The following is a 15,194-nucleotide window of genomic DNA, read 5'->3' on the forward strand; positions in this document are numbered from 1 at the left end:
TCAGAGGTTAAGAGCACTGACTGTTCTTCCAGAGGTCCTGAGTTCAATTCCCAGCAACCACATGGTGGCTCAAACTATCTGTGACGAGATCTGATGCCCTCTTCTGGCTTGCAGGCAACATGCAGAGAGAATAATAAATAAATCTTTTTAAAAAAATAGATAATAGTTGTGGTGTTGGTAGTAGTGATGGTGATGATGAGCCTGAGGCAAAGATACTGATGGTGATGATGGCAATGGAGATTATGGTGCTAGTGGTGGTGATGATAGTAATGATGATATATTAATTATAGAATAATATTAACACCCACAATGACCTTATAAAGTAGTATAGATGTGGACACTGATTCTTAAAGAAGTTAGCTAACTTCTCAGTGTCACAGGGACACTGAGCTGGAGTTTACTACCAGATACTTAGGAGTTTAGATCCATCTTTAACCGAGATACTTTCCATGTTTCTGTGAGCAAATACATGATCAAAAGGGAGGAATATTTCTTTTGGTTTATGGTTCCAGTGTAGCCTCTCATGGAATGGCAACAGCTGAGTTTGCAACTGTGCCAGGGGGCTGCTTGCTCACATCTTGGTGGATCAGGAAACAGAAAAAGGGTAGGACTGATGCTCACGGGTTACCTCCCTTTACCCTTTTAATTAATCTGGGCTTCCAGATGTGGGTGAATCTCCTCTCCTTAGTTAAACCCCCCTGGAGATGCTCTCACAGATATGCCCAGAGTTGTGTCTCACAGGTGATTCTAATCAAGTTGACAGTAAAGATGGATCACAAAGTTGATTTTTTTTCTGGCTCCTTAGCAGTCTTTCACCCAACATTCCAGAGGCCTGCAGAGGGACCTACTCTTCGTTCCTCCTGAGTATGAGTGGTCCTCACCCCCAGCTCTAGACCAGACCATGTAGCATAGGTCTGAGCCAGGTGTAACTGTTTCAGAAGTAGCTCATGACCAGAGTCTGAACTGTCCAAGCTAGGCAGGTAATTGTTGCCACTGGGAGAAAAGGGACATCCTTCATTCCCAATGGCAGAGCCAAAATTGACTCAACATGTGCAGCTGCAAGGAAGGCAATCCCCTGTGTGGCCAGAGTGACACCTAGGTGGTGCTGGACAGAGCCTAAGGCCTGGTCCATCACAAAAGCCAAGTGACTGCCTAGGCCATTAGGAATTCCCTTAATTTTGCTTAATTCAACTTAAGTTGCATTTTCTGTGGTTTACCAGAAGGAGTCCCATTGGCTACAACTGTGCTCCATCTTCAAGAGTGACATCTATGCCGCACGAACACCCAACACTTTGTTCACTTTCTCACTGCTTCCCCCACGACAGCCCTGCAGATGCTCTCAGTCTAGGACACTGTCAGTGGGATGTCCCTAATTATCCACAGCTGGTGAGTGGGAACCTGGGCTCCTCTCCAGGTCTCTGTAGTCAGGAACAGGCCTTTGTCCCTGCTGCTGTGTGACCACATGTCTCTGAGCACCAGGTTCCTCATTCACACAAAGGAGTGATTTTTTTTTTTTTTTTTTTTTTTTTTTTTTTTTTTTTTTTTTTGCAAAGCACTAAGAACAACCTCGCACTTCCTTGGGGAACATATCAGTTACCCAGGTTTCCCTTCCTTGACCTCAGTGCTACAGAATCATAAGTGTGCTGAGGAAGAGTAGAAATCAGTGCAATGAGGGGAAGCCAGGTTTGGGATGATGTAGACTAGTGGGTCTGCGTGTGTGTGTGTGTGTGTGTGTGTGTGTGTGTGTGTGTGTGTGTGTGTGTGTGTGTGTGTCTGCTTGTGCACAAAATCTTTCTTTGAAAAAAAGACTTCTCCAGAGGATGGAGCCAGCACACTCCCCAATGCTCCTGAGAGGGAGGCCACGTTTGTAAGGTGCTCTTACTGTCCCCAAGGCAGCTTGCTGGGTTAATTATCACTAGGCATATGCAAAGAGAGAAGGAGAGTCCCTAAAGTAAGTACACATCGTGATAGTGGGGCCTGCATGAAGTTTCTTTCCAGCCCTGACCCTATCAGCTGTATCTAGACAGCTGGGGCCTTTCTGTCCTCCCCACACTGTCCATTTGTCCCCTGTCTAACTGCCTCTCACACACATTAAGTATGTGAGTATTTGGGGGGACAATTAGTTTAACTACAACTTTTGCTGTTATTATGTTAACTCCATATTTGAGAACTCAAAATAGTAAAGTCACACGAAAAGTGCAGGCTAATTGGCAGGTTATGCCAAAGCCTCTCCCCTGAGGAAAAGATGCTTGCATTGCAACTGTAAGTTAAGGGTCTAAGGAGCAGCCCTTTTCCTCACAGTTTGGTGACTGTGGAGATGTAGCAAGTGCCCAGACAAATCCAGAAAGGAGCTGGACCACATTCACATGCAGGACTTTGCGCAACTTGCTCTAAATTGTTCCCTTTGTCATATAGTCTGTAGGTCAAAGCCACTTTATCTCACCTTGAGTGTCTCCCCAGCCAGTGATGTAACATAGTGTCCGGTCAGCAACCACGTAATTTGGAGATGGCAAACAAGCTGGAATGACTTTATTGGTGATGGTGGCAGGGCTGAAAGGTAAGCATCAAATGTTACAGCAACTGCTCTGCGAGAGGCTTCCACCCTTCACCTGCAGATCCCTGGCAGCCAAGCATCACCTGTCTCAATGTCCCAGCATTCTCTGAGCTGTTTTTCTTTACTTCATTGACATAGAACAATATAGAAAACCCTTCATCCTCACACTGCCCTACAGTGCCCTGTGAGCTAAATGATCAATTGTATGGGAGGGTATGTATGTTCATGCACATGTGTCCACACAGGTACCAAAGGCACACTTGGGCATTTGCTGATAGAGGCCAGAGGCTGACATCAGGAGTCTTCTTCGATTGCTCATCATTTGAGACAATATCTTCCACTGAACTGGAGTTCACTGAGTTGGTGAGACTGGCTGCAGTGAGCTGCAGGGATCCTCCTGTCTCTGCCAAGCTTTTTACATGATTCTGGAGATTTGAGCTTGGGTCTCCATGTTTGAGTGGCAGGCACTTTACCAACTGGGGCCATTCTGGGAGTGAACCATCTGGATGCCACTCAGCTACACTAAAACCAAAAGGCATTTGGCCTGGACAAGTAGTTCCACCTTTTGGGGCCCCAAATCTCCTCACCAGTTAAAATGGTTATAAGAATCCAGGCAAATGGTGTGCACCAAGCAAGAGTGGGTTCCAAGTAAGCTTTTTGCAGAAGCAAAATGGCCCAGTTTTCATCTGTATAGAGGTTCGTGGATTCACAAGCGCCTTTTCAGAACTTAGTGAGTTTTTCAGCCCTTAGTGGAGTTCAAGAGGAAAAAGGACTGGAAATGAGAAATGCCTTGTCCTCATGGAGAATCCACACTGTCTCTAGCTTCAGAGCAGACACATTTTCCCAATGACCAAAGCAGACCCAACCTCTCTGAGGGATGTCATTCACAGGCTCCTTTACAGGACACCAAAGGCCTAACACCCTCAGGCTGTGAGGTGTGGAGAAGACCCCAAAATCATGTCAGGCTGTCAGAGAACAGGATCCTCCTATTTGCTGAATTACTTACTTGAGCCATCAGATCGCCCTGAAAACCTGAGAGGACCACAAGGACAGGTGATCGTGTATTTGCTCATTTGGTGGGATGCAAAGAAAGGTTCAGGGGACATGAGGGAGGTAAGCCCTTCTTTCCTTCTAGAGCATCAAAAAACACCCCAAGACATCACCTCTCAGCTTACATCCCACACACATAGCCCTGTGTTTGAGACTGGACCTGTACTGGCTGGACCAGGTCCTGTCACTTCCAGAATCATCTCTCTGTCGTCTGGGACCCATCAGGCACAGCTGATGTGTTCCACATGCCTGCTTGACTGTTCCCAAATGAGTATTTCTCAAAATAGCTGACTGTTTGGAAGCTGTGTCCAAGGGGACCTGTTTCCAAACATTCCTAATTCTATGGCACAAGCCTAATTACCCAATGTCAGGCTTAAACACACACACAGACACACAGACACACAGACACACACACAGACACACACAGACACACACACACACACACACACACACACACACACACACACACACTTCAGCAGGGAAAATAGGGTCAAAGAACAGTGATAGAACTTGTGTTTGTGAATTGTTTCTTATTTCATTCTGCCCTTGCCTATGTGGGTTTGTTCGTTATTTGTTTGTTTGTTTGAATATATGTGTGTGCACATACTTGCATGGGGTGCCAGCAGAGGCCAAAAGAAGGTGTTAGAGCCCATGGAGCTGAAGTTATAGGTGTTTGAGATCTTGTTGATTATAGATGCTGGAAACCAAACTCTAGACCACCGAAAAAAGCAGCATGCCTTCTTCACTGCTGAGCCATCTCTCCAGCACCCCTGCATTTGTGGGGTTTTATTTTTGTTTTTGTTTTTGCTTTTGGCTTTGGTTTGTTGAGATAAGGTCTCTTTACATAGCCCTGGCTTTCCTGGAACTCACTCTTGTAGATCAGGCTGGCCTCGAACTCACAGAGATCTGCCTGCCTCTGCCTCCCAAAGGCATGTGCCACCATGCCAGGCACATGTTTGTAGCTTTAAAAGTGCTTTGAGATACATCATCTCATTTGATTCTCTCAGCACACCCCTTTGTCAGTCGGGGTAACAGATGGTAAAAGCCCATAAGCTAGTGAGCTCTAGGTCGGGGAGCTGCTGAGGTGATAGGCTACTTTACATTTTAAATCTTTCCTCACAGGTGGAAACTGAGTTCTGATTCTCTTTTCAGGAACATACCTGTGGGTGTGCAGAACTAAGCCGAATCCTCATTTTCTGATGAAATTTGCCCATTTCGCCTAAACCCCCATGTTTTTGCAACCTAGACATTACTTCTCATATCCCACACATGGCTGTGGCTCATATGACCCAGCCATAAACCACTGTCTTCACTCAGCTTGGAGTGCAAACCCCAGGGAAACCATACCGGGTTAGCTTCAACAGGGCAATGTCAGCTCGGGTGGGCTCCAAGAACAGCTGCTTTACTTCTATTTGCTGAACATCTGACCCACGAATATCTTCTTCGTGTGCACCCAGGACAACCTTGTAGAACGCCGGTCTTGAAGATCTAGAAGAGATGATAACATTGGGAGCAAAGCATAGTCCAGACCTTTCCCTGGCGCCTACCTGTGTAATACACTTCTCAAGGCCTCTCAGCATGTGCAGCCACCAGAATCTGTGACTCCCCAATTTGTTGGATCTTGTGATGTTCTTGACATGGACAGAACCAGTGCCTGCCCCTGAGCAGATCTGTTTCTCCAGACCCAGGCCCTGCTCTGGGTCCTTTGCAGATCTTCCTTAGAACTGTTTCTCTTTTTGCAGGGTTGTCCTAGTGGCTGCTGTGGACTTCCGCACACACACACACTCCTTGGTCCCTTATATCACTACCAGGGAAGCCAGGCAGGCAGGATGGGAGGAGAGGAGGGAGGGAGGGGAGGATGGGGCCAGTCTTTAGAAGGAGACCTCATGCCAGTCACCCAAGAAACGTACTTCTCCAAGCAGTGCGCAGCGGTCAGCACCCACTCTGGGGATATTAAAGTTCCTCCGCAGAAATGCTGTCCACTAAATCTAGGGGGGAAAGCAAGAACTTCCATTTAGGCCAGATGTCTTGTTTCATTCAATCTCACAAAAAATCAGAAAGACAAGTTCATTCCCAGCAGAAAGGACTGCTAGCCCTTGTATAGAATGGCAGCAATATTGCGACATCTATCTAGCCCACTGTTAAGATACCTGGGAAAGTATTGGGTGCCACCTGTCCCCATGGAGCAGAGGCAGTGGCTCCAGTGTGAAGTATTAGCCCTGGACCCCAACATACACCACCTGTCAATACCTGCCCTTGAAGCTGTCTTTATTTCTTATTAGCTAGGGCTTTACAAAAGGTCTTCATCCTCTGAGGAGCCAAATGTGACCCCAAGAGCAATAATTCAGGATATGGAGATCACCAACTCCCAACCACAGTGTAATGGCTAGAATGCAAATAGCTTAGTATGTAGGATCAGGTCAGCAAAAAACAAACAAACAAACTCTGTGGCTGGGGAGATGGCTCAGAGTTAAGAACATTGGTTATTCTTTCAGAGGATCCAGGTTTGGTTCCCAGCTCTTACATGGTGCTCGAAACTATCTGTAGATCCAGTTCCAAGGGATCTGCTGCCCTCTTCTGGTCTCCAAGGGCACCAGGCATACATGGTATACATTCTTACAAGCAGGCAAAAACTCATATAAATAAAATAAAAATAAATCTAAAAAAAAAAAGCCACTCAGTAACAGACAGAGTGCATGTAACTGTGCCCACATCTGTCAGTGGCATTCAGCAAGCTCACAGAGGGGACTGTGGATAGTAACTGAGCATGCACCGAGGTATGTCAGTGAGCCAGGCAAGCCAGGGAGCCTGCTGCACATGTCTTCTTTGGAAGCCATGCCCAAGAAAAGTAAATTAAGGATTACAGATGTTTTCTGCCACATGCAGCCCTGCTTCCACAGGCTCAGATGTGTTGCTCTTAAACCAAGGCAGCCATAAGCTGGCTTGCTCATATATTCCTGAATGCATAAGCAGTCTTATAATGGGAAATTACTAATACGGAGTCAGGTAGAAATATAAGGGTATTTAATAGGGAAAAGCCTTACTTACAGAGCAACCTAGCCAGCTGGCGTGGCAGCGGTCTGTATGCAAGCCCAAAAGTGAAACCACCCTCACAAGCATGGTCAGGCACACCTGTAGCCAGCCCCTAAGTAGGCGTGGCTATAGCTTCCCCTACACAGTCTCTATATTAAATTCGAGGGGGGGTCACAAAAAGACACATACTATTGTCAAACACCTGCATCTCTGACAGGGAAGCTCCTTTGTGAGCACCCACCTGTATGGTGTTACATCTGTGAAAACATTCCTTTCATTTTACAACAGCCAGTATGAACCCCTAAAGCACCTTCCATGTTCTCTGGGAATGTCATCATTTCACATAGTTTATTGTATTTACCAAACTTAATGGCAGCAGCCCAGAGGTTTCTTTATTTGTTTGTTTTTCTTAAATACCATTCTTGGTCATTTTCAAAGTAGGGAACCTAAGAAGACAGCTTTTAAAACGTTATGTAGCTGTATTTACTCAGTGGGAGGAAGGACATAGAGGAAGGTGGTGAAACTCGGCAGCTTTGGTTTAGCATGACAGCTCTGTGAGGCTCACATAGACTGCTGGGAAATGTTTCTGCAGATTCTTACCTTGTTCTGAGACTGATTTGCCAGGGCCAGGAGTGTGGATGGGCCACACAGCCACCCACCACCCTCCCAGGGCATTTCTTCGGCTCCACCTGGGGCTTCCCACACTCATATGATGACGGTACTGTGGAATGACATAAGAGGAGAGGGTCACACTGAGGCAAGTGGACTAGTTCTGTCAAACAGTCCTGATGAATTCATGTCCTGTGGCCAGGTGCGGAGTTTGTGACATCCCCAGAGTCAGAAGCCACCTTTGGGATAGTTCCCCTGAGTTTTAAAACCCATGGCAGACAGCACAGAACCCTATCCTCTGAAGGAGCTCTTAACTCTAATTATTTAATTAAATTGGTGTAGCACAGAGTAAAATAAGAGCACTTCTTTATGGACTTTGATTGACAAATATAGTTATCTAAAATGTACTCAATATATTATATTTGGAACACCAAGCTTTGCTTGCCAACACCACCTATGTGGCATGCCCAGCCTGCAACCTAGAACAGCCCACAAGAACCCTAGAACAGCTCCAAATGTGGCCCAACACATCTCTAAAACACAGCATCCTGTTGCAATGTCAAAATTCCTGAACTATGGAAGGTTTCCTGAAGGCTATAGCTCTAGACAATACAGTATTTTTTTTTTTCCTCGTGAATTTCTGTGGTGGTGGTGGTGGTGGTGGTGGTGGTGGTGGTGGTGGTGGTGGTGGTGGTAAGTGGTGTGTGTGTGTGTGTGTGTGTGTGTGTGTGTGTGTGTGTGTGTCCCTGTTTGTATGTGTAGACAGTAAGTGCATTTCCCCCAGCTTTTCTCTGCTGGTCTCAGCACAGACCCAACCCTCCCTCCCCCACCCCACCCTGCATGCCTTCTGTAATCAACCACTAAAAATCAATCCACATGCCCACCTGCTTTTCCTCTCTGTTTACCTCCCATGCACACTCCCTCTCACCCGCCAGCCTGCCAGTTAACTGGAGACCAGGGTCTGCATCCCATTTTTTGGTAACTACCACTGCCTGGGGCGCAGGGGACTTTCACAAACATTTTTTTTCACCTGCAGCCCCAAAGTCTTCAGAAAGGGTTAGCATCGCCCATAGCATTCCCCAGAAGAAATTCCTTTGGTCTTAGTCAACCAGAGAGTCACACTCTGGAGTAGTGGAACCCTAGTTTTCCACTTTCTGTTTTCCATGGCCTGTCTTGAGAATCTATGTAGAGAAGGCTTTTCCAAATGAGCTGTGTTGTGATGGGAGTACCCTCTCTAAAACTCATCTCAGTGACTACCACTGTGCCTTCAGACATGTGTGCATGCTGCTTAGTGTTTGTCATCTTGACACAAACTACAGTCAACCTGGGAAGAGGGATCTCAGCTGAGCAATTGCCTCCATCATATAAGCCTTTGGGCAAGTCTGTGGGGCATTTTCTTGATTAATGATTGGTGTGAGAGGGCTGAGCCCACTGTGCTTATTGCCATCTCCTGGGCAGGTAGTCCTGCATGGTACAAGAAGGCTGAGCCAGTAAACAGTAAACAGTGTTCTCCCCCTGGTCTCTGCTTCAGTTCCTGTCTCCAGGTTCCTGCCTTGAACTCCTATGTGGCTTCCCTCAGTGATGGGCTGTGGTACGAAAGGTAAGCCAAACAAGTCCTTTTATTCTCCCAGTTGCTTTGGGTCATAGTGTTTTATCTCAGCAACAGAGAAACTAACAGATGTAGGTACCAGCGAGTGAGTTGTCACTGACAGACCTGAGCATGTCGTTTTGGGGAGGATTGTGGTAGGTGGAAGAATTTTGGAGATTTGTGTTGGAGCTTAAGGAGCTATTGGGTAGGAGCTTAGAAGACAAGAATGTTGAGAAAACTGAAGGCCTGGCTTGTGACATTTCAGAGGGAAGTTTGAGAGTCCCTCGAAGACACTACTGACCCTGTGTATATGATATTTTGAATTAGGAATCTGTGAAGCAAAACCTTTGCTTTGCTGGAATAATCGATGCTGGTCAGCTGGGGCTGAACAATCAGCTGTGATTGACAAGAGACCAGCATCACTGAGGTAGAGCCTCCTGGAGACGGTGGGGGTGGGGTGAAGCTGCCCATCAAGCTGGCAGCAGAAGTTGGCAGATTGTGTTTAAGCATCTTCCATGTGGTACTGGTTTTGAAAGCATGGAGGAATTATGGAGAGCAGCTGGGATTTGGCACCATGGGCTGTGGCTTTGGATACCAAGGCTTGACTCATGCTGAGAAAGACCCTCTGGTATTCTAGGCTGCTCCAGAGGAAATCAGAGGTGGATCTGTGAAACCAGGACACAGAGCCCAAGATTTGAATGCCAGGCCTGGCACCACTTAGGGGCAGCCTGTGCAGGGCAGGGAAAGTCAGTGGGGGAGGGGCATGCAAGGGCTAGAAACTGAGAGCAGAGATTGAGAGACACTGAGACTTTAGGAACTTCCAGGTAAAGAGGCTACCCAGACATTTTCTTCTAAACATACAAAAGGCCCCACTGGAGAAAAAGGCCACTACCGCTTCCCTGACTCTAGAGTCCTCTGCGTTATCTTACAGTAACACCGGCAAGTAGAACCCAGCCCATCAACATCCCCTCTCCATCCTCTCCCTGTTCCAGCCAAGAGCCACCTACATGCCCTAAACCACTACACCCAAATACCTGGGAGGCAGGCCCCAGAAGAGCTTTGCAAGCTAAGCCCCTCCCTTCAGTGCCAGCCACACCCCCTCCCCAGGCTAGCTCACTGAGAGAGAGAGAGAGAGAGAGAGAGAGAGAGAGAGAGAGAGAGAGAGAGAGGAGTCCACAATGACAGGTTCCGACTGCAAAGTCGGTGAGCACAGAACAGAATCAGCTTTGCCTGCAGACACAGCCATCCATTGGCCATCCCAAGCTCAAGAACTAATGTCAACTTCCCTTTCCCAGGTCCCAGCCTCTTCCTCCCCAAGAGTCTTAAATCCCCAATGATGGAACCCAACATGCCATCTGTAAGTTAGGCGGTTAACAACTAGGAAATCTTGGTGGGGAGGGATATGGAGCTAACAGAAAGATATGCATTCTTTTCCATGAAAATTGAGGAGGTTATTTTGTAGACTCTGCGTGTGTGTGTGTGTGTGTGTGTGTGTGTGTGTGTGTGTGTGTGTGTGTGTGTGTGTGTGTGTGTGTGTGTGTGTGTGTGTGTGTGTGTGTGTGTGTGTGTGTGTGTGTGTGTGTTTCCCCCTTTTCTGGTGCTGAAGAGGAAAATTTCTGTGGTGCTTTAAATGGAAAATGTTCCTCAAGGGCTTATGGATGTGAACACCTGGTCCCCAGGTGGTGGAGTTGTTCGGAGAGGTCCAGGAACTTTTGAGATGTGGAGCCTTGCTGAAGGAAGGACATCACTAGGGATGGGCCTGGAGAGTCCATTACCCCAGCCTACCTACAGTTCACTCTCTGCCTCCTTGGGTTCATGCAGTTCATGTGGTCCCTAAGCCACGGCTCCTGCCATGATACTGCAGCCTCAGACATTGTGGGTGTCTAGATCCCTGGGGCAGTAAGCCCTAAGATTTTCCTTAAGTTGTTATCTGTCATGGTATTTTATCACAGCAGCAACAAAACAGCTAATGTGTGTCGTATTCCAGCGCCTCTGAACTTGTTCTGTGTCTATATCCAATCAGTTGTGGAAGAGTTCCTGGGAAACCTCCTGGAGCTGATTAGTTAGTTCCCATCTACCCTTCAAGGGTTTAATATTAAGTTTAGTTGATATGGGGCAAGGACAATAATAGGCCAGGTTCCAGATGCTCCTATGAAAGATGGCTCAGGGTAAGAGGCAGCCATTTAGACCTCAGGCACCTGGCATGAAGCCTGTCTGTGGTGGCTTATGTGTAAGTCCTCATGAAGAAAATGGTCAATCTATGTATTGGAAAGTAGTTTTCTTACCAAAAAAAAAAAAAAGTTAAGAAGGAAAGGGAAAGTAAAGAGAGGAAGGGAGAGAGAAGGGAAACAAAAGAAACTTACCACACATTGGGATGTCACAGTAATCATAAAGTTTTCTGGGGTTCATTGTATAGCACCAAGGACCATTTACATCACCATCTGGGTTTCTGCAGTACTGAAAAGAGACAGGCATTTTGAGAGGAGGCTCCCCTGGGGCAGAGGGGGATCCAGATATAGAGACATAAACCTTCTTGAGGGATGGAAGGAAGAGGGTGTCCCTTTGCTTTCTTCTCTTCTTGCTTTTTGATAAAGTTGGTTTAGGGTATATCTAAAGCCTCAATCTCAGGCTGTCACTGGTCACGTTTCTGCCCAAACCAAGTTCCAGCTAGGAAGCCACTCCCTGGGCCAGATGTGAGAGAGCCAGACATCAGGGACCGTGGGGCATTACTGGCTGTCTGTTGGTTCGCTTCAGTAAGCCTTGTTGTTGATTAAAAATAAAAATGTTTGCACCCTCCATGGGTCAAGGCAGAAGAGCAATGTTTTTCTCTGATAGTGTGATGCAATAAATACAAACGTGGTCTTTGCTTGATGGTTTTAGACTCCTGTGACCTACACTGTATCCAGAGGAGCATCAGACACAGCTCCTTAAAGCCTTTGTGATGTCCTCGATTGACAGGAGCATACTTTGTTCTAATGAAGTGACCAAGAGAACGCTGGAGGGGCTGGGGATGTCGGGGTGGAGTGTATTCAGCAAACCTGCTGTGAGCAAAGCACAGGGACCCATGACAGAAGGAGAGGGCCCGAAGGTTGCTTTGATCACCAAAGATCAATACTAACCACGTAAACATAATAAAGCTTCCGGGAAAAAAAAAAAAACATGTGTTCAAAGAGATTCCCAGGAGTTATGGGGTGCTGGTGAGTGATATGCCCAGAGAAGTCAAGACTCCTCCTCTCTCCACACCCCTCTCCATGCAGTGCCTACCACACCTCTTAACAGTAGTTATCCGAGGAGCCATGAGATACTGCCTGTTCCCAGACCATATCAAGATGGAGCCAAACTGTAGGACACCCAAGTGTGGCCTTGGCTTTTTCTCCCCACTTCAACCTGCTCCAAATTTCCCCTCCCTTACTTTTCCCTCAACACCAAAGATCAGCCCTGGCCAGCGTGGTGTAACACCAAACTGAATCTGTTCAAAAGTTGGTCAGGAGAATGCAGAACAGAACCAGAGTGGCTTACGTTCTTTTCCAGACCTGCCCGGGGGTTTGTCTGTGGGGTGAAGATGCTGTGTCTGTGGGGCTCCTGGGCAGCCCATTCCTGGCAGGCAGTGCCAGCTGCAGTGACGGCCACTTTGCCCCGATAGTCTTTACCATTCCCAGACATGCAGTCTGTAGGAAGAAGGAGATTATGTGTCCCTGGGTAGTCCAAGCATGATACCACATGAATGTGTTAGTGTTAGCTTTCTCTAATACAGTGGTTCTCAACCTTCCTAATGCTGTGGCCTTTTAGTACAGTTCCCTGTGATATGCTGACCCCCCAACTGTTTTCATTGCTACTTCATAACACATTTTACTACAGTTCTGAATCATAATATAAATATCTGTCTTTTCCAATGGTCTTAGGTGACCCCGTGAAAGGGTCATTAGACCCCAAAGGGTTCGGCTCTAATATGTTGGGATGCTCTTTGGTGACAGACCTAGTGTCGCAGCAAACACTGACATGCTGACAATTAACGAGACTTGCTATTTAGTTTAAGTTGACAGAAATGTCTGCCTGGAAACGATCTCAACATTAGTGGGTTGTTTTAGAAGGGGAGTTCAGGCTAGAACATAGGAACACCCAGCTATACAACAGTGTGAAGAGTTAGAACACCTGGGGGGCTCACAGCGTGCCTTAGGAAACTGCCCACCCACCTTCTGTCAGCAATCACCTCCCTACCTTCCCCAAGATGGCACTGAGGCTCATTCCACATGGCAGACCCTCAGCCTAAACTGGTGTCCCACACAATGTGGGAGCAACAGATCAGTAACACTTCCTCCCCTGTGTCCAGTGTCCACATCTGCCCACAGACATCTGGCCACTGGCTCCTTACCTGGTTCAGAGGTATCCTGCACATTTGGAACTTGGGGGACCGTGGGCGGTTCTGCAACACTCCCTCCTGTCTCAGAGCATCTCCTCAGATTGCAGTATTCCCACCTGACACTGGGGTCAGTGGTGTAGCACCAAGGGCCCTTGTCACCATCTGGGTTCCTGCAATAGTTCATTTCCAAGCCACTGCAAATCCCAAGACAGCATGGTCAGCAGTGGTGGAGGAATCCAGCTCCTCAATTTTGTTACAACACAAGTGTCAGTGAGGTACCTTTGAAACATCCCACTGAAGATACTAACATGCCTACTCACAAATGGAACTCTTAACCAAACCCAGACAATGTAAATATATTTATACTGTATACATTTATAATGTGTTTACAATGTAGCAATGTAAAATATATCATAATGTACAATATATATTAAAATGCACAATGTGTTTACATTGTATAAATGTAAAAGCAGGCATCATAATATTCTCCTTTGACACCCTGCTAAATACTTTTACACAATGTAGATCTTGAAATGTAACTTTATATTTTAAAAAATAAGCACAAATATATCAATATCTTGCCTTGTTTGGGGTTTGGGTTGGAGGCATTGTTTTTATACATGGCATTTGCTATTCTTGGACCATTCTGCAAAAAGATGCCGCTTATGCATTGAGTTGCTTTCCCACCTGCACTGGAAAATCATTGTCCTTATGAGCCAGAGTTTGTTTCTGGACTGTCCCCATTTCCTTTGTTTGTGTCCCTTCCTGTCGACACCATGACACTACCATGTCTCGATCACTGTGCTTCTGTGGACTTCAGTGTCAACCCTCCAGAACCCTTCATTTAAACATTACCTAGATGATTCTGAGACATTTGCCTCTAAATGTTGCTGCTTTCTTCAGAAACAGAATTTGTGGGCTGAATCCAAAGCCTAACTTGATAAGGGACTGATACATATTTAATCTTTTGATCAATATATGGGATCTTTATTTAGCTTTTAATTTTCTCCTTAACAATGTTTAAGCTATACAGTATGCAGATCTTAGGTATGCCATATTAAAAATTTCACTAAGTACTTAATGATTTTCATATCATTGCTATGTTAGAATTTCATTGTTCAGTTAAGTGTAGCTAGTATAGACATTTGATGGCTTGTCTGTGAACCTCATATAGACCTTCTGCTCTTTGGACATGCAAATTCACTCAGACATTAGGACTGTCTGTATCCATTAGTCATGTGCCCTGCGAATAGAGATGGCTGTACTTCATTTCAAAACTTGAGGGCCTTCCTTCTTCTGTCCTTTGTTCTCTACTTCCCTCTGTCCTTTCCTCCTGTCACACCCTTTCTTCTCCCTCCTTTCCTCTTCCCTTACATCCTCTGCCCCTTCCTTTCTCCCTCCATTCTTTCCTCCCATTCTCCCTACCTTCCTAAGTTGCTTTTCCCTTATTCCCTCTGTCCTAACTTCCTCTGTTCCTCTTTTTTCTCCATCCTTCCCTCCCTCCCCTCCTAACTTGCTTTCTCCCTCTTTCCTTCCTCTCTCCCCCATCCATCCATCCATCCATCCATCCATCCATCCATCCATTCTTCTCTCTGTCTCTCTGCTCCTTCTTTGTCTCCCTCATTCTCCTCCTCCCTTCCTAACTGCCTTGCTTCCTCCCATTGTCATACCGAAGTGGCTACCAACACTGGTGCTCTCAGGCAACTCATACCCCTTTAGAGCATTGTGCTCCAGACCTGGTGAGGGTACTGAAAGACAAACAGATGCAGATGCAGCTAGAAACATTAGCCTGGAAACCAAGCACAAAGGCAAACTCAAGGACCACTCCAGGGCTTTGCATTGGAGTGACTATCCAATGCTGAGAGGCAGCGGCATGATCTTCAGCGCAGGTTGGGTGATGGTACCATTTCTAAGCTTTGTGGTAACTTGTTTTCACAAGGTTTCCACCAATAGGACCTTACCAGTCCTTGCTTCCACAAAATTTCTCAGGGAAGGGAGCC

At 46.5% G+C, this 15,194-nt stretch overlaps 1 protein-coding gene across 1 annotated transcript in view; it reads right to left on the reverse strand.

The window, feature by feature from the left end:
• Plg (plasminogen) overlaps nucleotides 1–15,194 on the reverse strand; it is a 37,782-nt gene that overhangs the window by 3,625 nt on the left and 18,963 nt on the right. The window contains exons 11-17 of the mRNA XM_027401099.2: nucleotides 13,207–13,388; nucleotides 12,354–12,502; nucleotides 11,198–11,291; nucleotides 7,238–7,358; nucleotides 5,515–5,592; nucleotides 4,952–5,092; nucleotides 2,444–2,550 (exon numbers count right to left, since the gene is read on the reverse strand). Coding sequence (XP_027256900.2) covers nucleotides 2,444–2,550; nucleotides 4,952–5,092; nucleotides 5,515–5,592; nucleotides 7,238–7,358; nucleotides 11,198–11,291; nucleotides 12,354–12,502; nucleotides 13,207–13,388 — 872 coding nt within the window. The remainder of the gene's footprint in view (nucleotides 1–2,443; nucleotides 2,551–4,951; nucleotides 5,093–5,514; nucleotides 5,593–7,237; nucleotides 7,359–11,197; nucleotides 11,292–12,353; nucleotides 12,503–13,206; nucleotides 13,389–15,194) is intronic.

The sequence above is a fragment of the Cricetulus griseus genome, chromosome 2 (genome assembly GCF_003668045.3).
Source record: "Cricetulus griseus strain 17A/GY chromosome 2, alternate assembly CriGri-PICRH-1.0, whole genome shotgun sequence".
Taxonomy (NCBI): Eukaryota; Metazoa; Chordata; class Mammalia; order Rodentia; family Cricetidae; genus Cricetulus; species Cricetulus griseus.